This window comes from Equus przewalskii, chromosome 1 (genome assembly GCF_037783145.1).
Source record: "Equus przewalskii isolate Varuska chromosome 1, EquPr2, whole genome shotgun sequence".
NCBI lineage: Eukaryota > Metazoa > Chordata > Mammalia > Perissodactyla > Equidae > Equus > Equus przewalskii.
Window position 1 is genome coordinate 1,153,681 of NC_091831.1, and position 24,950 is coordinate 1,178,630.

The following is a 24,950-nucleotide window of genomic DNA, read 5'->3' on the forward strand; positions in this document are numbered from 1 at the left end:
GCTCTCCCTCACCCACAGCCCCATCAGCTACCGTCCGTTTACACTTTAAGCCCCAACAACCGAGCTGCACAGGCCACCTTCGAGTTTCCACGCGCTCAGCCTCACAGCACCCCATTCTGGATTCCAACCGTCTGCCCAGAGTGCTCTCTGCACGACCCTGCACCTCCGCGTGCAAACCCGGCACCTGCTTTCCCTCTCGCCTGGCTCTCGCCGCGACCCCAGCAGCCCTCTGTCCTGTAGACGCGCCTGTCCAGCCCTGACAAGCTGTCTTTTCCAGGTCCCCTTCCCACCATAGGGCCCTTCTCAGCCCTCCGTTTCTCAGCCCTCCGTTGCAGCTCGCAGTGCTGGGATCCCAGGCACTAGCCTTCTTCAGGCTCCCTCCCCAGGCCCCTCCAGTCTGAGGAGGGAGACACAGCCGCTGCTTTCCTGCTGATGACTCCACTTGCCATCTCCCTTTCAGGGCTCTGAGTCATCCCGCTGGCCGCAGCGCCACCGAGGCTGGCGACGTCCCGTGGCCAACCCTTCCCCATGCATGTTTCGCTGGTGACTTAGGTGTTTCTCTTCAGCCAGTGATCGGAACTCCCTGCGCTCGAGGCTTGAGTTGGCTTCATATCCTGCTCAGGACTCAGTCTGAGAACTCAGGGCTTTAGTTCTGGAAAAATGTCCCCTCTCACCTTTTCCAATATTTCTGCCCATTGTCTCTTTCTGGAATTTCTTTTGGATAAGTATGGAGCCTCTCAAGGGGCCTTCAGGCTGCTCTTTTCCATAAGGGCAAAAATAAAAACCTAAAAGCCACCAAGCAAACAGAAACCACTGCCTCTCTTGGCTGTGCTCTAGACAAACCCTCACCACCACCTCTGGATCACCAGCTCCTCCTCGGCCACGTGTGGTTTGGAATCTACTCTGCTAGTTTTAGTCACTGTGCTTCTAGGCACTCTTTTTCTTATTCCTTGTTTTTGCTTTGCTTCTGTTTTGTTTAATAACACCTTCTTTTTAATTAACGTCATCCTTTTATTTATCTCTTTGAGCATCCTAAACATACTTATTCTAACTCTTGGTCAACTTGTTCCGCAGAATTACTTTCACGGGGAGTAAACTGGTGTCTGGGTCGTGGGTCTCACAGGCCTTTCTGGTCTGCAGCCTCCTGTGGAGCCAGGGCCCACCTCTCCACCTCGCAGCTCTGCGGCTGCCCTGGACCCCGACCAGGAAGCAGTGGAGACTGGGGCCCTGCTCCCTGGTGACACTGAGGAGGTCGCAGACGCAAACTCGCCGCCCGCAGCAGAGCCGGCCTTTCTCCTCTCGCCCTGAGCCCCAGGGGAGCGCCCTTTCCAACACTGCCTGTTTTCAGAGTGGCCTTAGGTTTACCTAGAGTCCCCACGTGCTCCCCAGCAGACACAGAGCAGGCACCTTTTCCTCCAGCTCCACTCAGCTTCACACCATGAGCTGGCTCTGGTTCCCAGCCTGCAACTCCCTCAGTGCTCCAGCCGCACTGCCCGCTGGGAGGACAGGCACCGTGCGAAAGACCCTGGACACTCACTGAGGTGTCACCAATTCATCTGTCACTAGATAGGCGGCCTGACCACTGCAGGGCACGAGCGTGTAGTGGACCTGTCTGCCATTGCTTGAGACATTCAACTCTTGCGCCAAATATCTGGGAGGCATTTGCCCATAGAATGTTCTTATTCATTCCACGTAAGTAACTGGGTCTGTGATGAAGTCAGCTAAGACAGCGCGGAGCTGGGGCTACTGAGGCCCCTTTGGTGCCCTGGCCGGGACGCTGAGCCAATGCTCGGAAAGTCCCCACGCAGAAACCTCTCCCCTTCAAGCACCCTGATTCCAGACAGTTGCCTTGCCGCTTCCGTCCAGCATGCCCTTCCTCCACCTTCCACACATCCGAATCCAGCCCTCTCCCCAAGAACTCTTCCCACCACGCCCCGGCCAGGACACTCTCTCAACTCCCTCTCTTCATGTGGCCTCCAACTGGGCCTGAAAGGACGTCTCCCATTGGCGTTCAAGCTCCAAGGACAGGGGCCTGGCCTTCCTCTGCAGCAGCAAGGAACGGAGCTGGGACTGCCCGGGTCCGACGGAGTCCCAGCCGTGGGCCTCGGACAAGACAAGTACTCTAAGCTGCGGGTTCTGCCCATGTCCAGTGCAGGTGAGAACAGAGCCCAGGATAGCAGGCTGCTGGCCGAGGAGCTCCCCAAGCTTGGGGGCTGAGTGCAGCACCCATGTGGCCCGTGAACACCAGCCCGTGTGCTTAACGGAGCGCTCCAGCAGCAGAGCCACGGCCCGTGCCGGGGCTGTGGTGCCGACGTCATCCTAGCGCCAGATACGCTGAGCGTGTCCAGTTCTCACGCCAGCCCATGGGGTGGGCACCACTGCCCATTTTACAGACCAGGAAACTGAGGCCCAGAGGTTGAGAACGGTGCCCGAGGTCACACGGTAGGTGAGCAGTGGAGCTGGAGTCAGGTCTCAGTCCCTGAGCCCCAGAGCCTGAACTCTCACCCCTGCCCCCACCCCACCCAGGCCACAGTGGGAGCCAGAGGGGACATGAGACTGGGGATAAACTCATTGTAACCTGGTAAGGCCAACCTCTCTTCCTAGAGCCAGAGCAGGAGGCACATCTTTCCAGAAGAGAAAGACAGCCACCTCGCCTTGTGGGGAAGGGGGTCTCGATGCGCACCGCCCAGCTGGCAGGCCTCTCCTTGGCCCCTCCCAGAGCACCAGCAACACATCCTCCATCCCACACCCTGTCCTTCCGTCCACGGGTGGGAAGTGGCTCCACGACCCTGGTACCTGGGTGCACACTCGGAAACGAGCAGCGGCAGCACGCAGCAGCCCTGACTCAGAGTGGCCCAACTTCTGTGCTGGTGGCGAGCCCTCCGGAGGCGGCGCGGCAGAAGCTGCGTGTGCACAGGGCCCAGGCTGACTCCCTGGAACAACCTACATGAAGACTCTCTGACACACAGGGCACGAGATCCGAGGTCAGACCAGCACCGAGAGAGGGCCGGGGAGGGCCAAGCGCACCGCGGGCAGTCAGCCACGTGCACAGGCACCATCGACGACGACCCAGAGAGCCTGATGGTCTCTGCTCCAGCCGCACAGAGGCCGTGAGGGGAGCGCTGGGTGGCAGGACCCACTCCTCCGGAGAAACGGGCAGGTTCCAGGGCAGTAGGTGCCCTGTGCAGTCGAGGACCCCCCTCCTCCCCCATGCAGGATGTGTGGACTCAGCAGCAACCCTGGGAGCTGTTCCTGATCAGCGCTGACCCTCTGCCAGCTCCCCCCTCCCCAGGAGAGGCCCTGCACCAAGGGGCTCGAGCTGGCTGCTCCTCCTCCTTGCTCTCTCCTCCTCCCCTTCCTCCTCTTCTCCCTCCTCCCCCCTCTAACTCTGGACTCTAAGCCGGGACACCTGAGGAACACACCTCCAGGGCCTGGTCATTCGGCCCTGCCCCAGGCCCTTCTGCATCACGAGAGCGCCTTCAAGGTGCCCACCACTTGGGACCCCTCCTTTGGCGAGGCCAGTTCTTGGAGGAAGGATTTTTTTGCTCCTTCGTCTCAGAAACTAAGGTTTCCATGACTCTCCTAGGCGCTGTCCCCTCGCCCTCTTCCCCGTCTCCTTCCCGCCTGACCAGTCTCCTCCAGGCTCTTCTCCCAGCTCACCAGACACCCCGCCCGGCCCAGAGTCTTCGGGCCCGGAGTCCTCCGTCAGCTCGACAGGCAGCCCACCATGTCGTCACCTCCACCCAGCTCCAGCTGCCAAGCCCACACTGGCACTGTGCCCTGCCCACCCCACACTTGCCCGTCCCAACCATGTGGTCCTGCTCACGTATGGCTCACTGACGGAGCACATGCCATCGGTTTCTCCTGCCAGGATGCACGCTCCCCGAGGCCAGGGCCTTAGCTGTCCTCAGGACCCATGGCTCCCGGTAACATTTGTGAGGTGTGAATGGAGACGATCCACACACTTGGAGGGCAATGTGCCTCACAGTGAGCAACAGCTATGGGTGCCAGGCCCCCCATCTCACACGCTTCTAGAAGGTTCTTTCCAGAAGAGCAGCGTGGCCAGGACGGACACAGGCACAGGCCAACACCCTGCAGTCAGAACTCTCAGTCTGAGGCCTGAGTTGAACACACATGGATTTTTACATAGAATTTAATATAACCATCAACAGTTCCTCTTCCATTGAACACAGAAGGCTCTGTAAGTTTCTGTACCAAAAATTAGTTATTGTTACCTTCAGTTTTCAATTATTTGTAACAGGTGTCTGTGTATACATATCTTCAATACATCTGCATGTGTATATCTTACATTTCACACTTTTTAACTTTCCATATTAATGGTGCCCTGTTTTCAACATTATTGATGGAATGAATACATAAAACAGGAGATAATGTTATTTTTTTGTATAATATAGATGTATAATGACTGTAACGTTAGGATTCTAACTAGATTTAAAGTTTTTGAATTAAATTGCAAACGACTCTCAGAAAGTTTAACAGTATAACATTATTACATCCCCACTACTCTGATTAAATATTTGTAGAAAATACTTTCCGTTTGCAGTAAGTTCATCACTGCAGTCATGAATGTGTTAACGTGTTTAGACTGCATTTCCGAACAATTTTACAGTGTGAAAAAGTGAAGCTTCAGCCCAGGACATTCTGACATTTTCAGAGGGCTGGCTCCAAGCTTCGATTATGGGTCCTTGGGTACGGCCAGGATGCATCGTGGTCCTTCCAGAACCACCGCCAAGGGCCCCATCCCCTTCCAACCAAGGGCCAGGAGGTGATCATGAAAACATTGCCTGCGTTCACAGTGCAGGAATTAGGGCCCCAAGACCTCAGTTCGCCCAAGACTACCAGCCCCCTGGAGAAAGAAGCACAAGTGGCACTCACTCCCTGACTGCTGGGCCCAAGTCCCCTCCGCGGACAATCACATCCCTCCTGCGGCAGAACACTGAGCTCTGGAGGATTCTAAGGAGCGGGGTCCACTCGTCATCAGAGCGGCAAGTGCCTTTCCCATCAAGGCCACTGCCCAGTGTGACTCACCTGCATGACCCTCTACCCAAAACACGCACACTCATGCACGCACATGGCTGTCCTCCACCTGCTTGCCTGGGAAGTGCCAGCATCTCGGAGGTACAGAGATGGGAAACCCAGGGCCTCCATCACAGGCTCCCGTGCTCGGGAGCTACAGAAGGACTCACAGAAGTTTCCAGATGTAGCTGCTTGTTGTAAATGGAAGTGGGGTGTGTGTATGGGCTAGGTGGACTGCTCAAATGTGACTGATCTACTCCCTTCCAGTCTATGTTCTGGAACTTTCTGGTCATTGGCCACCTTCTGAAACCTCCATCAAGGACTCTATATGATTGCAGATGGGGGACAGCAGGGCTAGGGTGCCCCCTCCGCTCTCAGAGAGTTTATCAGCATGAAATGAAAACACGTCACACCCGGGGTGGGGGGGTTAGGGGCTGCCACATCGTTCACCTTACAATATTAAGTCTCTGCTCAGATCCCCTGTTAATAGGATTCCTTTAGCCAGCAGATGGATTGCGAATACAGGCGGTTTCATCTACTAAAAGACAGCATAAATCACCATTGAGAAAAGGGAGGCTGCAGGCAGGTTATCACCACACAGCCTTCCCCGTGAAAGGCCCGCTTCGGAGCATTAGTGAAATTAATTCATCTTTCATAAGAGCTTGGAGCCGTCCCGTGATCTATGGTAACAACCAATTTCTCACTACGGGCAAGAGGAAAAAAATGCCTCGGCCCCGATCGACTACACAAATCTGCTTTTTAAAAATGGCCTCACATTATCTGGAGAGCTACTCCCAGAGGCAGCGTTTGGAATTCATGCCAAGCCAAAGGCACCCGTAAATCAACAGAGAAAGTTTTGTTAGTTTTATATGCAGCGGGCTGTAATTATTTGGAATTGCATTATGCCTCCATCGTGGTAATTACGTTTAGATTATCCTTAAGTGGTGGTAATAAAAGAAAGAGAAATCAGTCTTAAACCAATTCCCTCCTGCAAACGTGTTCCAGTAACGCTAAGGGAGCAGCCTGAAGGCACAGCAGGAGGCAGGAGCGGGCGCTGGATCCGCCACTCGCATGCCTTCCGGCCCATGGGCAGCCAGCGCGACCGCGACGGACACGCTGAGGCAGGCTTCCCGCCAACTGGCCCCTGGTACAGACTCACAGAGCGTGGTAAGAGGTTTGTGGAGCTTCCCAAACCTGAAAAAGACCACACTGCTGACAGATGCTGGAAGCCCTCGTGGTTTTTAAAGTGAGATTTCCCTTCTGCTAATTTACCAGGATGAAAAGAAAGATGAGCAACAACTCACTTCTGGAAACGCTCGTGGACTCGTTTGCATGGCCACACGGCGTCAGACCAAATGGATAGGACACAGAGACTATTTCTAACGTAGCAACGTCACACTGTATGGATTAAGGCTGGTGACCCCAGACAGGCCAGGCCCCCAGTATGGGGGTTCCCTCGACCCAGCAACATGCTGCTCACCAGCTGAGAGGGCGGGGTCCACCCAGAGACACCCAAGCTTTTCCTTCCAGACACATTTTCCCCTCTGCCCATGGGTGTGACAGTGTGGTCACCCTGGAGCCAGGTCTGCTGAGCCAGGAGCCAAGTTTCCCCCAAGGGGAGGGAGGCAGCCCCTCGCTTCTGCCTCCACAGAACCTCGCTTCTGCCAGCACTTCACAGGGGACAGCGCACCAGCTGCAGGCACCAAAGCAGAGGGGTCGTGCCCCAGCTCCTGGCAGGGCATCTGCCCTTTCTAAGGGGTGTGCTGGGAGGTGGGACACCACAGCAGAGGCCCCCAGACCTGGCCCCAACCCCCCTCCCATGCCAACCTCAGCCTGAGCTTCCTGGCCTCCTTGCCCCAGGCTGCCTGGGCTAGTGGAGTGAAGAGAGTTGTGGGGAGCCTGCAAATTTGCTGGGGCCTAGGGAGTGAGCGCTGGGGATGCCAGGCCTGGAGAAGAGCCTCCAGGCCAGGGGGAGCAGGGAGCCCCTCAGAAGGCGGCCCCCCATCCAGGGAGAGATGACAGCCAGAGCTGCCCGGGGGCTGGGGGGTCGGAATGCCCGAGGATCCTGCGCTGAGAAGTGGCTGCCGGACGTTCTTCCGGAGGAACCCGGAGGTGTCAAGGAAGCCTGACTCCCCACGGAGGCCGACCCACACTGGGTGCCCTGCCTCAGTCTCCTTCTTCTGCCCACTCAGAAAGACACAGTGCCCCTCACAGAGGCCTCTTTGGGGAGCATCATGGTTTGTCACTTACAGACCCTGGGAGCCACCAGTGAGCCCAGCTCTGAGGATGAAGGTGCAGTGAGAGGACACAGAATTATGGAACTACCCAAAAGGGAGGCAAGACCCCAGGGAGACAGGGTGAGTGCCGGGGGTGACGAGGGCCACACAGTGGTGCCTGTTGGGAGCTGGGCCATGAGGGCATGTCCTGGCCCTCGGGGAGCCCGCCTGTGTGTGGGAATGACATCCAGACCTGAGTGGCCTGGAGAAGCACGCACCTTGTGGGGATCAAGCTGAAGCAGGGCTGGCAGTGGGCTCATCTCTTTGCAAACGGTCTCCACAGGGGGCCGGGAAGAGCAGTGAGCTCATCTCCAGGGCATGGGGGGCCTGAAGCCTCAGGTGTTCTTCAGCCTGGAGGCTGCACCAGCCCAGTTGCTGCCTGACTTGTCTCACATGTGCAACAGGTCAGGACTCCATGCAGCAACTAAGGAGAGGCTGCAAGCAAAGACACTGCCTCCAACGCTCCCGCGGCCAGCCATCACACCGTGTGGGCCCATGTCCTGTGCTGCCTGCCTGCCATCATGGGATCTCTCAGCCCCACCCTGTCCGCCCAGCCCCTGCACTGACCCGGGTGTGGTGGCCTCATGGCCTCCCCGAGTCGGCCCTGCCTTCTCTCCCAGGTGCACGGCCCTTCGTGGTACCTGTGGTCCTCACTGCCCTGTGTGCCCTGCTCCTTGCTGAGGGCCCATTGCCGCCGCCCACTGTGGCTTCCCTCCTGACTGACCCCTACTAGCCTCCCGTCTACCAGGCACCGCCTCCTCTGGGGTACACTTCAGCCCACCCCCAAGTGGGCGTGCGTGTCCCTCCTGGGCTGGGCCTGGACCCCAGGATGAGGAGGGAAGAGCCAGAGATGACCTGAGTCTCCAGCCCAGTCACCCGTGGCCAGTGGTGCCTCTGGCCAAAACAGAGAGCGTGGAGAGGCGGGCCTGAGAGGGTCGGTGGGCTTCTCACCCAGCAGGTATGGGGTCATTGCGAGGAGAGCCCGAACATGCACAGCCCCATGGGTGTGGCACTTTCCTGCGGAGAAGATGCCAGAATATCAGAGCCTCTTCCCTGGCCAGTTCAGGGCTGTCCCCAAACCGGCCCAGTGAACCTGCTTAAACTTGCTCTCCTGCTGGGCAGGGGCAGTGTCCGGGACAGGCCGAGATGCCGGCCTCAGCTCTAACTGGGCCCTGAAACTGACTTCTCGGCCCTCGGCATCTCCCAGGAAACTACAGCCCTGTCCTCCTGACGGGACAGAGCCACAGGCCAATGTTCCGGGAGGGTCACCAGGATGCAGTGACCCAGCTGTGCTCATGGAGGGCCGAGAACTGAGGCTTCCAGAGCCTCCCGGCCACGTCCACCCCCAACCTCAGGAGTAGCAGGGGACAGCGGAGGGCAGCAGGCCAGCCCCCTGACACCGTGTCCTTGGCTGGGGACAATGGATGAGGACGCCTCGCCCCAATGTGACAAGAGCACCCATCCTTCATGGAGGCGGCCACAATCCCTTCTCTCCAGGCTCGGGTCATAAAGCAAGTTAATAAAGTTGTGGCCTTGCTGGAAGTCAGCTCTGCGGGCAGGCGGGGCCTCTCCACCGCACAGCAGTACTCCAGCAGAAGAGGCTCAGCGGAGCCATCCTTCTTGCAGTTGAGCAGACGGCCTGTCATGGGAGGTGGGCTGCGCGGGCGCGTAAACGCGGCTGTCAGAGGCAGACGCCCAGGTATGCAGTCTCAACAGCCAAGTGCTTCAATCACAGTATCACACCCTACCGTGATTTAACAGACAACAAAAGGGCAGGGCGACCACACCGGATCAACATGTGATCACACAGGATCAGGAGACTCCAAAGATGCTGGTTATAATGTTTACTAAAAATACCAGAATCCAGAATTGTGTGGGCAGTATAATGGCTACATAAAAACAACTATAAAAAATGCACTAAAACCCAAAGGAACTATATCAACGTTTTCTGATTAATTGTGTCTGAGCAGTGGGTAATAAATGATCCCTACTCTTTCCTTAATTTCTGATCTCTGTAGGAAGCAGACACTCCTGCTGGCACATGGGGTGGGCGGCACCCAGTTCCAGGTTTGAGGCTCAAGGCTTTATCTGTGAAACAGCTGGAGCGCCCACTCAAGCACTCTGGGAACATGAAGAAACCGCAGCTGCCACAGCCCCGGCGCATCTCCCCTGCTGGGTTGGGGACCATCACTGGCCGGATGGACACTCACACCTGAGTCTGCTGGGAGGTCCCCGGAGCTCCAGGCCCCAAGTGAACTGATCATTGTGTTCCTACATCTTTTGGGGAAGGTCCCTTTGCCTGAACACGATAATGAGAAAATTTACTGATTGACGTAATGACAGACAGAGACTCTCTCGGCCCTCACCTAGACAGCCCGCATGAACCGCGGAGGCTTTAGGACCTCCAGAAAGACAGAATACTGGAGCGTGACGCAGTCAGATGCGACCCCACCCTGAAGTACGAGGATTTCACATCCAAATTTCACTTCTGACGTGACCCCTCTGAAAGCGGGTGCATTAGTGAGAATGGCCGCGGGCTCCTGGGCGTACCTCGGGGAAATAGTCCTGCGGAAACTTCTCTTTTTCGAGCATGGGTGTGCTCTCCAACGTGTCCGAGTAGATCTCTTTGCCAGTGACCTTTTTATACTTCTTAGCTGGAAAAGAAAGGAAGGAGGACATGAATAACTTCGTCACTCGCTCCCTCCAACCAGCTGATGCCGCTGGGTCCCACCAGTGCAGCCCCCTAGGCAGAGGGAGGCCCCAGGAGGAGAACCTGACTCGGGGTGCCAACAGGCAGGCCAGCTGCTCTGGGGATGCCTGTGGCTCGTAAATTCCAGTTCCAGGACCTGGAATCTGACACTCCACTTCATTATCCCCTAAGGGCTTCCAGCCTGCAGATTTACAGGCTAATTGGCATCCTCTGTTAAAACCGTGAATATATTTAAGAGGGCTGCAGAATTACCGTTCACTCATACCCTAATATGAATTTATTTAATAACATCGATTTCCTCCTCACATCCAGCCAACATCACTCATGTCCAGGGAAGAGGAGTTTTTATGTGAGACGGAGAGAGCAAGCACTCTGGACTCGCGCCCCAGCTGTCTGCCCATCACCTCGCTGGACGTGGCCCCGGGGCTCCAGTGCCCAGGCTGGGGCCACCTCCCTGTCACTGGGCTGAGCCCCCACAGACAGGGCTTGGTCTAGTTTTCTTCTACAGCCAGTCCTGGGAGTGTTTCTCTTCCCCGTGCCCGTGGTGGGGTCTAATGAACCAATGCATAAATCTATTCTTCAAACGCTCGGGGGCCCATGTGGGCGGAGGGCTGCCTGCCTCCTCACAGGACGCTGTGCAGGGAGCTCACAGCACACAGGCCTGCCGAGACTGCTACAGGGAGACCCTGGCCCAGATGGCTGATGGCCTGTTCCCACCGCTGCCAGCCCCACATCGCATGTTCCCGTGCTCCTGGGTCAGGGGTGCCTGATCCCAGGGTGAAGTTCCTGGGGTGTTAGGAGGTTCTTGGGGACTGGCTTTGGAACAAATGATGAGTTGTGCATCAGAGTTTCTGCAGGGGGGGGTCATGCTCCACGTCCCACGAGCAGCCTGTATCAGCGTTTCCGGTGCACCATCCACCCCATGGACCCATAACCACGGGCAGAGCAGGCAGGAGACCGGCTGGCAGCCTCCTGGGAAGGACACCAGGCCCCTCCCACCATTTGTTCGGTGGAGAGCGATCGGCAGGCAAAACCACAGTGCTGGAGGGTGAGGACCTGGAGATGAGTGAGGAGCGCCAGCGTGGCCTGGGCCCAGCCACAGGACACAGAACAGGACGCTCTGGGATTCAGGGAACACAGAACAGGGCACAAGAATGGAGCTGTGCACTCACTGGACCCCTGCTCCTCGGATCTTGCTCCCAAACCATGGAGACGAGTCACACACAACAGGTGCGTCTGGTTCTGAGGCCGGTCCCTCAGACGCCCTCACCAATCTCTATCGCCTCCGAGGGCCCAGGGGGAAGGTGGTGCTGCCCCAGGCGGGTGGGCACCGGCTTGCATAAATGAACGAGTGACTACCACGCCGGGATCCCATTCAAAACACCCATTTGTGACTGGAAATGGCGCAGAAGTGTGTTTAATCACGGGAAGCACTTACTGTAACCACCCATCCATCTCTGCAGAAGGACAGCATTTATCAAACATCACCCCACAGCCGCCTTCACACTGAGGAGGTCAGAGAGGGAGTGCCACCTGAGAAGGCCGTTGGCACACCTGCCACCACGGGCCCGTCACGGCCGTGTCCTCCTTCACGAGGCGGACGGACAGCTCACACAGGACAGGGAGCTCACCTCCTGGGAGAGCAGGCCTGCCCCGGCACAAACGGCCACTTGCTCACCCCTTCAATGATGTGGCGATTCCCACGTGGATTCAGCCTGCAGTGCGGGCTCCCAGACTGGCCTCACCCCAATTCCTTCGCACCCACCCCCAGTCTTCTCCAGCTCCCCTCCTCGCTGCTGAGTCCCTGCAAACGTCCTGCTCAAACGTCCCCCTGCAGAGTGGTGTTTCCCTTCTGGGCTCTTCCTGCACCAGTTGGTACCAGGACGTCTCCTGAGCACCGTGGGGCCACAGCCAGGAGCTGAGGACGTGGACAGGAGGCATGGCCACAACCTCCCAGGAGCAGTGAGGACATGGACATGGAACGCAGACACGCAACATACAGATGGACACGAGTGAGGACACAGGACTCAGTCTGGACCTCCAGGGGCACAGGACTAGGGATGGTCTCATCTGGGACAATCTGTGCTGAACCCATAGCATGGGAACACTCCATGAGTGTGGCCACTAGGAGAGGCCTGGGCCGGGTCTTGATGGAGGAGCCTGGACCAGGCCGGAAGGAGGAAGGAGAACACCTCAGATGGAAGGAAGCCCTGTGGCCAGAGTGTGGAGAAGCCCGAGGGCATGTCCTCTTGGGTGACTGCCCAGGGGAAATGAGCACCTTCAGCAAGAAAGGGGAAGAAGCCCAGAGCCCCCAAGGCAGGGCTGAGCCAGCGGCCTGTTTAGAGGAGTGAGGGGTTGCCCAGGCCCCAGGGGCATCTGTGGAGGGCGAGGGCCAGACGCAGCTCCAGCCCCCCGCAGTGGCTCTGACCTCTGCTCAGTTCTAAGGGGTGCCTCGCAGCCCCCCTCCCCGCCCAGCTCAGCCAGTGACTGGAAGGCGCAGGATCACACACCTACTGCTGTCACCACTCTGGGAGGGGTGGCAGATGTGGCTGACCTCCTGCATGGGGAAGCGCAAGCCGTGGCACCGCTCACACCGCTGAGCAAACGTGGGGCACTCTGCACAGCAAGTTATTTGTCACAAACGAGAGAGTGCCCACACACACCCTCCTTTTTCCAGAGGCCCCCTGCAACTAACAGCCATGGCAAGCCTTGAGTTTCACCTGCACCTAAGAATAAAGAAAAACACTCTTTCTAAACCTCTGCTCTGGCTCCTCGTAGCAAAGTCTAGATCATCACAACAACCTGCCAGGGGGCTCCGGCTCATGAGCTACAGAAGGGTGGACGCTCCCAAAACAGACAGCCCCGGGGCAGACATCCAGAGGGCAGACGCCCCCAGGATGGATACCCCCCAGGACGACATCCACAGGGCAGATGCCCCCAGGATGGACACCCCCAGGACAGACATCCACAGGGCAGACGCCCCCAGGATGGACAGCCCCAGGACAGACATCCACAGGGCAGATGCCCCCAGGATGGACACCCCCAGGACAGACATCCACAGGACAGACACCCCAAGGATGGGTGCCCACAGCCCTCAACGAGCCAGGCTTGTGTAGGTGCAGAGAGACCAGCAGAGCGTTATTACGGGACAGCAGTGGCTGCAGAGCAGGGCCTGCTGTGTTCCTGTAAACGAAGAGTGGGGCGGAGAGACTGCTGCAGGAAGGTGACCTGCTTGGAGGAAAACCCGTCCACCCTGAGCAAAGAGGACAGGACCAGGGGAGGGTGCCACCTTGCTTACTACAAATAGTTTTTGGAGAGGAGGCCTCTGTTCTTTGTTAAAAAGTAGACTTTATTTTCCAGAGGAGTTTTGGAATTACAGAAAATTGAGCAGAAAGCACAGAGCTGCATTACCCCACCCTTCCCGACAGTCTCCCGTCACTGACGTCTTGCATCAGTGTGGCACACTGATAATCAACGAGACAATAGTGATACACCATCAGTCACTAAAGTTGATACTTTACATCAGGGTTCACTGTTGCTCTCGTATATTCTACAGGTTTTGACAAATGCTCAATGACATGGGTCCACCATTGCAGGATCACACAGCACAGTTTCCCTGCCCTCAAATCCTCTGTGCTGCCCCCAACCTCTGTCAACCACTGATCTTTTTATTGTCGCTACTGTTTTACATTTCCCCAAATGTCATATTGTTGGCAACATATTACATGCAGCCTTTTCCGACTGGCTTCTTTCACTGAGCAATATACACTGGAGCTTCTTCCATGTCTTTTTGCAGCTTTATAGCTCATTTCGTTTTACTGCTGAATAATATTCCATTGAATGGATGTACCACAGCTTGTTTATTCATCCACCTATGAAAGACAGATTCTGGTTGCTTCTAGTTTTTGGTAATTATGAATAAAAGATACTATAAACATTTCTGTACAAGTTTTTGTGTGGACATAAGTTTTCAACTCATTTGGGTAAATACCAAAGGATGTGATTGCTGGATTATATGGTAAGAATGTGTATGTTTAGCTTTGTAAGAAACCACCAAATCATCTTCCAAAGCGGCTGCACCATTTTGCATTCCCACCAGCAACGAATGAGAGTTTCTGTTGCTCCGCATCCTCCCCAGCATTTGGTGCTGTCAATTTTTCAGATTTTGGCCATTTTAATGGGTGTGCAGTGGTATCTCATTGTTGTTTCAATTCGCAATTCCCTAATGACATATGATGTTGAGCATCTTTTCATATGTTTAGTTGCCATGTGTATATCTTTTTGGGTGAGGTGTGTGTTTAAATCATCGGCTCACTTGTTAATTGGGTTTTCTTATTGTTGAGTTTTAAGAGTTCTTTGTGATTTTGGATGACAGTCCTTTATCAGATGTCTTTTGCAAATATTTTCTCCCAGTCTGCGGCTTATCTTTTCATTCTCTTAACAGTGTCTTTTGTAGAGCATAAGTTTTTAATTTTAACAATGTCCAACTTACCAGTTTTTTCTTTCACAGATTATGCTTTTTGTGTTGTATCTAAAAAGTCAACACTAAACCCAGGGGCACCTACATTTTCTCCTATGTTATCTTCTAGGAGTTTTATGTTTTACATTTAGATCCATGATTCATTTTTAGTTAATTTTTGTGAATGGTGGATACAAAAAGAAAAAAAAGGAAGATTGACAGCAGATGTTAGCTAAAGGCAAATCTTCCTCAGCAAAGAAAAAAAAAGATCAGTTGGCTTTATGGGAGTCTACTTCTGGGATCTCTCTTCCATTTCACTGATCTATTTGTCTGTTCTTCCACCAATACCATACTGTCTTGATTACTGAAGCTTCTTAGTCAAGTATTGAAGTCAGGTGGTGTCAGTCATCCAGCTTTTTTCTTCTTCTATATTGAGTGGCTATTCTTGGTCTTTTGCCTCTCTATATAAACTTTAGAATCATTTTGTCGATATCCACAAAATAACTTGCCAGGATTTTGAATGGGATTGTACTGAATCTACAGATCAAGTTGGAAAGAACTTACATCTTGACAAAATTGGGTCTTCCCACCTATGAACATGGAACATCTTCCTATTATTTAGTTCTTCTTTGATTTCTTTCATCAGAATTTTGAATTTTTCCTCATACAGATCACGTGCATATTTTGTTAGATCTATTTGTAAGTACTTCTTTTGTGTGTGCGCTAATGTAAATGGTATTGTGTTTTTAATTTCAACTTCCCCTTGTCCATTGCTGGTATGCAGGAAAGCTATTGGCTTTTGTATAGTAAGCTTGTATCCTGCAACCTGGTTTATTAGTATTGGTTTTTGTTGTTGATTTCTTGGGATTTTCTTTCTTTTTTTTTTTTTAATTTTTTTTATTAATGTTATGATAGATTACAAGCTTGTGAGATTTCAGTTGTACATTTTTGTTAGTCATGTTGTGGGTACACCACTTCCCCCTCCGTACCCTCCCCCCACCCCCCCTTTTCCCTGGTAACCACCGATCAGATCTCCTTCTCAATATACTAATTTCCACCTATGAGTGGAGTCATATAGAGATCGTCTTTCTCTGACTGACTTATTTCGCTTAACATAATGCCCTCGAGGTCCATCCACGTTGTTGTGAATGGGCCAATTTCGTCTTTTTTTATGGCTGAGTAGTATTCCATTGTGTATATATACCACATCTTCTTTATCCAATCATCAGTTTCTGGGCATGTAGGCTGGTTCCACGTCTTGGCTATTGTAAATAATGCTGCGATGAACATAGGGGTGCAACGGACTCTTGAGATATCTGTTATCAGGTTCTTAGGATAGATACCCAGTAATGGGATGGCTGGGTCATAGGGTATTTCTATTTTTAACTTTTTGAGAAATCTCCATACTGTTTTCCATAGTGGCTGTATCAGTTTGCATTCCCACCAACAGTGTATGAGGGTTCCTCTTTCTCCACAACCTCTCCAACATTTGTCGTTCTTGGTTTTGGATGTTTTTGCCAATCTAACGGGGGTAAGGTGATATCTTAGTGTAGTTTTGATTTGCATTTCCCTGATGATTAACGATGATGAACATCTTTTCATGTGTCTATTGGCCATATTCATATCTTCTTTTGAGAAATGTCTGTTCATGTCCTCTGCCCATTTTTTGATCGGGTTGTTTGTTTTTTTGTTGTTAAGCAGTGTGAGTTCTTTGTATATTATGGAGATTAACCCTTTGTCGGATAAGTGGCTTGTAAATATTTTTTCCCAATTAGTGAGCTGTTTTTTTGTTTCAATTCTGTTTTCCCTTGCCTTGAAGAAGCTCTTTAGTCTGATGAAGTCCCATTTGTTTATTCTTTCTATTGTTTCCCTCAACTGAGGAGTTACAGTGTCCGAAAAGATTCTTTTGAAACTGATGTCAAAGAGTGTACTGCCTATATTCTCTTCCAAAAGACTTATTGTCTCAGGCCTAATCTTTAGGTCTTTGATCCATTTTGAGTTTATTTTGGTGTGTGGTGAAAAAGAATGGTCAATTTTCAATCTTTTGCATGTGGCTGTCCAGTTTTCCCAGCACCATTTGTTGAAGAGACTTTCTTTTCTCCATTGTAGGCCCTCTGCTCCTTTGTCGAAGATTAGCTGTCCATAGATGTGTGGTTTTATCTCTGGGCTTTCAATTCTGTTCCATTGATCTGTGGACCTGTTTTTGTACCAGTACCATGCTGTTTTGATCACTGTAGCTTTGTAGTATGTTTTGAAATCGGGGAGTGTGATTCCGCCGGCTTTGTTTTTCTTGCTCAGGATTGCTTTAGCAATTCGCGGTCTTTTGTTCCCCCATATGAATTTTAGGATTGTTTGTTCAATTTCTGTGAAGAATGTTCTTGGGATTCTGATTGGGATAGCATTGAATCTGTATATTGCTTTAGGTAGTATGGACATTTTAACTATGTTTATTCTTCCAATCCATGTACAAGGAATGTTTTTCCATCTCTTTATGTCATCGCCTATTTCTTTCAAGAAAGTCTTGTAGTTTTCATTGTATAGATCCTTCACTTCCTTGGTTAAGTTTATCCCAAGGTATTTTATTCTTTTCGTTGCGATTGTGAATGGGATAGAGTTCTTGAGTTCTTTTTCTGTTAGTTTATTGTCAGTGTATAGAAATGCTACTGATTTATGCACGTTAATTTTATACCCTGCTACTTTGCTGTAGTTGTTGATTATTTCTAATAGTTTTTCTGTGGATTCTTTGGGGTTTTCTATGTATAAGATCATGTCGTCTGCAAACAACGAGAGTTTTACTTCTTCGTTACCTATTTGGATTCCTTTTATTTCTTTTTCCTGCCGAATTGCTCTGGCCAGCACCTCCAGTACTATGTTGAATAGGAGTGGTGAAAGTGGGCACCCTTGTCTTGTTCCTGTCCTCAGAGGGATGGCTTTCAGCTTTTGTCCATTGAGTATGATGTTGGCTGTGGGTCTATCATATATGGCCTTTATTATGTTGAGGTACTTTCCTTCTATACCCATTTTACTGAGGGTTTTTATCATAAATGGGTGTTGGATCTTGTCGAATGCTTTCTCTGCATCTATTGAGATGATCATGTGGTTTTTGTTTTTCATTTTGTTGATGTAGTGTATCACGTTGATTGACTTGCGGATGTTGAACCATCCCTGTGTCCCTGGTACAAATCCCACTTGATTATGGTGTATAATCTTTTTGATGTATTGCTGTAATCGGTTTGCCAAAATTTTGTTGAGGATTTTTGCATCTATGTTCATCAGTGATATCGGCCTGTAGTTCTCCTTCTTTGTGTTGTCCTTGTCAGGTTTGGGGATCAGAGTGATGTTGGCTTCATAGAATGTGTTAGGGAGTTCTCCATCTTTCTCAATTTTCTGGAACAGTTTGAGGAGAATAGGTATTAAGTCTTCTTTGAATGTTTGGTAGAATTCTCCAGAGAAGCCGTCTGGTCCTGGACTCTTGTTTTTGGGGAGGTTTTTGATTACCGTTTCTATTTCCTTACTTGTGATTGGTCTATTCAGATTCTCCATTTCTTCCTGATTCAGTTTGGGGAGATAGTAGGAGTCTAGGAATTTGTCCATTTCTTCCAGGTTGTTCAATTTGTTGGCATATAGTTTTTCATAGTATTCTCTTATGATCTCTTGTATTTCATTGGTATCTGTTGTGATTTCTCCTCTGTCATTCCTGATTTTATTAATTTGCGATTTCTCTCTTCTTTTCTTGGTGAGTCTGGCTAGGGGTTTGTCAATTTTGTTAATCCTTTCGAAGAACCAACTCTTTGTTTCATTGATCCTTTCTATTGTCTTTTTTGTTTCAATATCGTTTATTTCTGCTCTTATTTTTATTATTTCCCTCCTTCTACTGACTCTGGGCCTTGTTTGTTCTTCTTTTTCTAGTTCTGTTAGGTGTCGTTTGAGGTTGCTTACGTGAGCTTTTTCTTGTTTAGTGAGGTGAGCCTGTATTGCGATGAATTTCCCTCTTAGGACTGCTTTTGCTGCATCCCAAATGATTTGGTATGTCGTGTTCTCATTTTCATTTGTCTCCAGATAATATTTGATTTCTTCTTTAATTTCTTCAATGATCCATTGTTTGTTGAGAAGCGTGTTGTTTAGTCTCCACATTTTTGCACCTTTCTCTGCTTTTTTCTTGTAGTTGATTTCTAGTTTAATAGCGTTATGATCAGAAAAGATGCTTGATATTATTTCAACTCTCTTGTATTTATTGATGTTTGCTTTGGTACCCAAAATATGGTCAATCCTTGAGAATGTTCCATGTGCACTTGAGAAGAATGTGTAACCTGCTGTTTTTGGATGAAGTGTTCTATATATATCTATTAAGTCCATCTGGTCTAATTTTTCATTTAATTCTATTATTTCCTTGTTGATTTTCTGTCTGGATGTTCTGTCCATTGGTGTTAATGGTGTGTTGAGGTCCCCTACTATTATTGTATTGTTGTTGATGTCTTCTTTTAGTTCTATTAAGAGTTGCTTTACAAATTTTGGTGCTCCTGTGTTGGGTGCGTATATATTTATAAGTGTTATGTCTTCTTGGTGGAGAGCCCCTTTTATCATTATATACTGTCCCTCTTTATCTTTCTTTATCTGTTTTGCTTTGAAATCTACCTTGTCTGATATTAGTATAGCGACACCTGCTTTCTTTTGTTCATTATTAGCTTGGAGTATTGTTCTCCATCCCTTCACTCTGAGTCTGTGTTTGTCTTTGGGGCTGAGGTGTGTTTCCTGGAGGCAGCATATTGTTGGATCTTGTTCTTTGATCCATCCTGCCACTCTGTGTCTTTTGATTGGGGAGTTCAATCCATTTACATTTAGAGTGATTATTGAGACGTGGGGGCCTACCACTACCATTTTGTGTCTTGTTTTCCGGTTTTCTTCAGTTTCCTTTGTTTCTCGTCCCATGGTTTAATCTGTTCTGATGTAGAGCTGCTACTCTCTGTTGTTGTCCTTCTACTTATCTCCTCTGCTCTTGGTTTTGTAGCCCCTTTCCTTTTTTGGATTTTTCAGGAATGAGGGTTTTCCTGAGGATTTCCTGAAGAGGAGGTTTTGTGGCAATGAACTCCCTTAATTTTTGTTTATCTGGGAAAGTTTTTATTTCTCCATCGTATTTGAAGGATATTTTCACTGGGTAGAGAATTCTCGGCTGTAGATTTTTGTCCTTCAGATTTTTGAATATATCATTCCACTCTCTTCTAGCCTGTAAAGTTTCTGCTGAGAAATCTGCTGATAGCCTGATGGGGGTTCCTTTGTAGGTTAGTTTCTTTTGCCTGGCTGTCCTTAATATTTTCTCCTTGTCGTTGACTTTTGCTAGCTTCACTACTATATGCCGTGGAGTTGGTCTTCTTGCATTGATAAAGTTTGGAGATCTATTGGCTTCTGTCACCTGAAGATCCATCTCCCTCACCAGATTTGGGAAGTTCTCAGCCATTATTTCTTTGAATAGGTTTTCTGCCCCTTTCTCCTTCTCTTCTCCCTCTGGTATACCTATAATCCTTACGTTGCATCTCCTAATTGTGTCTGATAATTCTCGGAGAGTTTCTTCATTTCTTTTAAGTCTTGCTTCTCTCTCCTCCTCTGCCTGCAACAATTCTATATTGCCATCTTCCAAATTGCTAATTCTTTCCTCCATATTATCGGCCCTACTGTTCAGAGCATCTAGATTTTTCTTAATCTCCTCTATTGTGTTCTTCATTTCCAATATTTCTGTTTGGTTCTTCTTTATCGTATCAAACTGTTTTGTGACATAGCTCCTGAACTCGTTGAGTTGACAGTCAGAATTCTCTCTTAACTCATTGAGAATCTTAATGATGGCTGTTTTGAAGTCATCATCATTTAGGTTATATATCTCATTTTCTTTGGGATTGTTTTCTGTGTATTTGTTACTTTCTTTCTGTTCTGGAGATTTAATGTATTTTTTCATATTGCTTGATGTTGTTGATTTGTGCCTCCGCATGGAGATAGAGTTTAGTTGCTCCTTTCACTTGTTTCAGCTGCTGCGGTGGGGGGAGCAGCTGTTTATACTTCACCAACCAGGAACCCTGTCCGTAGTTGCTAACTGGGCCTGGGCCCCTGTTCGTAGCCACAGTGGCCCTTTGGATTCCCTCCTCTGCCGTGGGGGCCGTCACAGGTGGGCTTCAGGCTGCAGGTGCCTACTGTTGTTGCCCACCTAGATGCGCTCTCTCCTTGGGGTCTGCAACGGTGTTATGGGCTTTTCCAGCGGCCAGGGGTGGGATCACTTATATTTGTTGCTCCGTTGCTGTCGGCACCCACCAAATCTCACTTGTCCTCTATGGGTCGCAGGAGAGCTATTGGCATCTTCTACAGTCTGTGGTTAGTACACCTAGCTATGCTGCTTTTGCCCTGGGGTCTTCCAGCCTTGTGGCTGGCGGCTGGGTGCCTTCTACTGGTGCTGTGCAGAGGCTTTCCCTAAGGCTGCTGTGAGCCTGTAGGGTTTCCCCCTAGGCTACTAAGCTGGGTCTCTGGAACTCTCTCCAGCCCCAGTCCTCTCCGAGATCTCCGGCAATCCCTAGCCTCACGGGGTGGGCAACGGCAGCTGGGGGTCGCCCTGCCCTCTGGGATTCTCTCCGGGCCTCTCCCGGAGCCGTGAATGCTCAGCGTGGCCCCTCTGCTAACGGCACACAGAGAGTTTTGTCTGCTGCCCGGGCGGAGCTCTGGCGCTTCCCCTCCGGGTCGCAGAACCGGCCTTTGAAAGTCCCCCAGCCCCGGTCCTCTCCTCTCCGAGATCTCCGGCAATCCCTAGTCCCACGGGGCAGGCAACGGCAGCTGGGGGTCGCCCCGCCCTCTGGGCTTCTCTCCGGGCCTCTCCCAGGAGCCCTGAATGCTGGGCGTGGCCCCTCTGCTAATGGCAGACAGAGAGTTTTGTCTGCTGCCTGGTGGAACTCTGGCGCTTCCCCTCCGGGTCGCAGGACCGGCCTTCGAAAGTTCCCCCCACCCCAGTCCTCTCCGAGATCTCTGGCAATCTCTAGCCCCATGGGGCAGGCAACGGCAGCTGGGGATCGCCCCGCCCTCTGGGCTTCTCTCCGGGCCTCTGCCGGGAGCCCTGAATGCTGGGCGTGGCCCCTCTGCTAATGGCAGACAGAGAGTTTGGTCTGCTGCCTGGCGGAGCTCTGGCGCTTCCCCTCCGGGTCGCAGAACCGGCCTTTGAAAGTTCCCCCCGCCCAGGTCCTCTCCGAGATCTCTGGCAATCCCTAGCCCCACGGGGCGGGCAACGGCAGCTGGGGGTCACCCCGCCCTCTGGGGTTCTCTCCGGGCCTCTCCCGGAGCCGTGAATGCTCAGCGTGGCCCCTCTGCTAACGGCACACAGAGAGTTTTGTCTGCTGCCCGGGCGGAGCTCCAGCGCTTCCCCTCCGGGTCGCAGAACCGGCCTTTGAAAGTTCCCCCAGCCCCGGTCCTCTCCGAGATCTCCGGCAATCCCTAGTCCCACAGGGCGGGCAACGGCAGCTGGGAGACCTCCGTGCCCTCCGTGTCTCTCTCTGGGACCCTCCGGGCGCCCCGAGCACCAGGCTGGGTCTCCCCGCCAATGGCGGGGAGAGACTCTCCCCGCGGGCTCAGGTGTGCAACTCCAAAGTTTCCCTCTGCGTTTAGGAGTAATTGCAGGGGGTTTAGGTAGGGTTCTGGTCACCTGTTTCCACCGTCGCTCCTCTGTTTTGTTCTTGCTCCTGCCCTAGATGTGTGTGGATCCTCTGGGGGCGTCCGTTGGAAGAAAGCCGCTTGCGGGTACTAGGCTGCCCGTCAGGGTCGGAGAGTTTTCACCTATTTCCACATCCTCCCGGAGGAAAGTCCATCCGCCTTCCGATGTATAGTCGCGTGGGTGTCTCAGACGTCCTGAGATGCTGTCTGGATATCCTTTGTCAAGCGATAAGTGTCTAAATAATTGTAGACTCGAAGGGCGAGAGACAAAGAGGACTACTCATGGCGCCATCTTGGCTCTCCTCTCTCTTGGGATTTTCTACATAGATAATCATGTCATCTGAGAACGACAGTCTCCTCCCATCAAAAGCCTTTTCTTTGCTTACTGCATTAGTCAAGATTTCCAATAATGATGTTGAAGAGAAACAGGGAGAGGGGACGTCCTTACCTTGTTACTGACTTTAAGAGGAAAGGCATCTAGTCTCTATTCAGTATAACGTTAGCTGCAGCTTTTGTAGGTGCTCTTTACCAAGTTGAGGAAGTTCCTCTCTAGTCCTAGTTTGCTCAGAGTTCTTATTATAAGAAGGTGTTGGATTTTGTCAAATGCTTTTTCAACATCTATTGACATGATCATGTGATTTTTCCTCTTTAGCATATTGACGTGATGGATTACATTAATTGACTTTTGAATTCTGAGACCTGCACACCTGGAATAAATCTGAATTGGTCATTCTGTATAATTCTCATACATTGTTGGATTTGAGTTGCTAATATTATGTTGAGGATTTTTGCCTTTTATGTTTATAAGAGATACCGGTCTACTGGTCTATAGTTTTCCTTTTTTATAATATCTTTATCTGGTTTTGGTATTAGGGTAATCCTGGCCTCATCGAATGAATTAGGAAGTGTTCCTTCTGCTTTTATTTTCTGGAAGAGATTGTAGAGAATTAGTATAATTTCTTCCTTAAATGTTTGGTGGAATTCACCAGTGAAACCATCTGAGCCTGATGCTTTCTTTTTTTAGAAGGCTATTAATTATGGATTGAATTTCTTCTAATAGATAAAGACCTACCCAGATTATCTAGTCCTCCTTGCATGAACTTGGGTAGACTGTATCTTTCAAGGAATTGGGCCATCTAAGTTATCAAATTTATAGGCACAGACTTGTTCATAATATACTTTTATTGTCCTTTTAATGTCCACAGGATCAGTAGCGGTGGCCCCTCTCTCATATCTAATATTAGTAATTTGTGTCTTCTTTTTTTCTTGGTTAGCTTGGCTAAAGGTTTATCAGTTTTATTGACCTTTTCAAAGGACCAGCTTTTGATTTCATTAGTTTTCTCTACTGAGTTGCTGTTTTCAATTTCATTGATTTATGCTCTAATTTTTATTATTTCTTTTCTTGTGCTTACTTTGGATTTAATGTGCTCTTCTGGTTTCCTAAGGCAGAAGCTTACATTATTGATTTTATCTTACCTCTTCTGATTTACGTATTTGATGCTGTAAATGCACCGCTTTTGCTACACCCCACACATTTTGATAATTGTATCATTTTCATTCAGTTAAATATATGTTTAAATTTCTCTGAGACTTCTTGACTCATGTGTTATTAAGTGTGTTGTTTTATATCCAAGCTTTCTGTTATTGATTTCTAGTTTAATTCCATTGTACTCCGAGAGTATACTTTGCGTGATTTCTATTCTTTTAAATTTGTGAAGATGTGTGTTACGGCCCAGAATGTGGTCTATCTTGGTGAATGTTCCACTTGAGCTTCAGAAGAAGGTGCACTCTGCTGTTGTTAGATGAGGTGGTCTATGTCAATTAGATCCAGTTGATTGATGATGAAGTTGAGTTCAACTACATCCTTATTGATTTTCTGCCAGCTGGGTCTGTCCATTTCTGACAGGGGGTGTTGAGGTCTCCAACTCTAACAGCGCATCCATCTATTTCTTCTTGCAGTTTTACCAGTGTTTGCCTCATGTATTTTGATGCTCTGTTGTTAGGTGCATACAAGTTAAGGATTGTTATGTCTTCTTAGAGAATTGACCCCTTTATCATTATTTAATGGCTTTCTTTATCCCCGATAACTTTCTGTGCTTTGAAATCTGCTTTATCTGAAACTAATATTGCCACTCTAGCTTTTCTTGATTAGCGTTAACAGTGTATATCTCTTTCCATCCACTTACTTTTAATTTTTATGTGTCTATATATTTTAAGTGGGTTTCTAGTGGACAACACACAGTTGGGTATTTTTTTTGAATCACTATGACAGTCTCTTTTGTGTATTTAGGCCACTCACATTTAAAGTGATTGTTGATACAGCTGGAGCTAATACCTTCCTATTTGTAACTTTTCTAATTATTGTCTTTGTTCTTTGTTGCTTTGTTGTCTTCCCCTCTTTTCTGCCTTCTCTGGTTTAATTGAGCATTATATATAATTCTATTTTCTCTCTACTTGCAGTGTATCAATTATACTTCATTGAAAAATTTTTTAGTGCTTGCCTTGGAGTTTGCAATACACATTTACAACTAACCCAAGTCCACTTTCAAATAGCACTACATTCCTTCAGAGACAGTGCAGGTTCCTTAGAACAGAGCATTCCCAACTCCCCCTCCTATCCCTTATAACATTTCTGTCCTTCATTTCACTGATCCATATCAACAGTCACCTGACACATTGTTGTTCTTAATACTGTGAACAAAAGTGATCTGTTAGATCAATTAAGAATAAGAAAAATAGGGGCCAGCCTGGTGGCACAGCACTTAAGTTTGTGCTTTCCACTTCAGCAGCC

At 50.0% G+C, this 24,950-nt stretch overlaps 1 protein-coding gene across 2 annotated transcripts in view; it reads right to left on the bottom strand.

Annotated features, from left to right (window-relative positions):
* Positions 1–24,950, bottom strand: part of INPP5A (inositol polyphosphate-5-phosphatase A) — a 234,673-nt gene that overhangs the window by 62,061 nt on the left and 147,662 nt on the right. For both annotated transcript variants that reach the window (XM_070631482.1, XM_070631473.1), the window contains exon 6: positions 9,864–9,967. In XM_070631482.1, the coding sequence (XP_070487583.1) occupies positions 9,864–9,967 (104 nt within the window). The remainder of the gene's footprint in view (positions 1–9,863; positions 9,968–24,950) is intronic.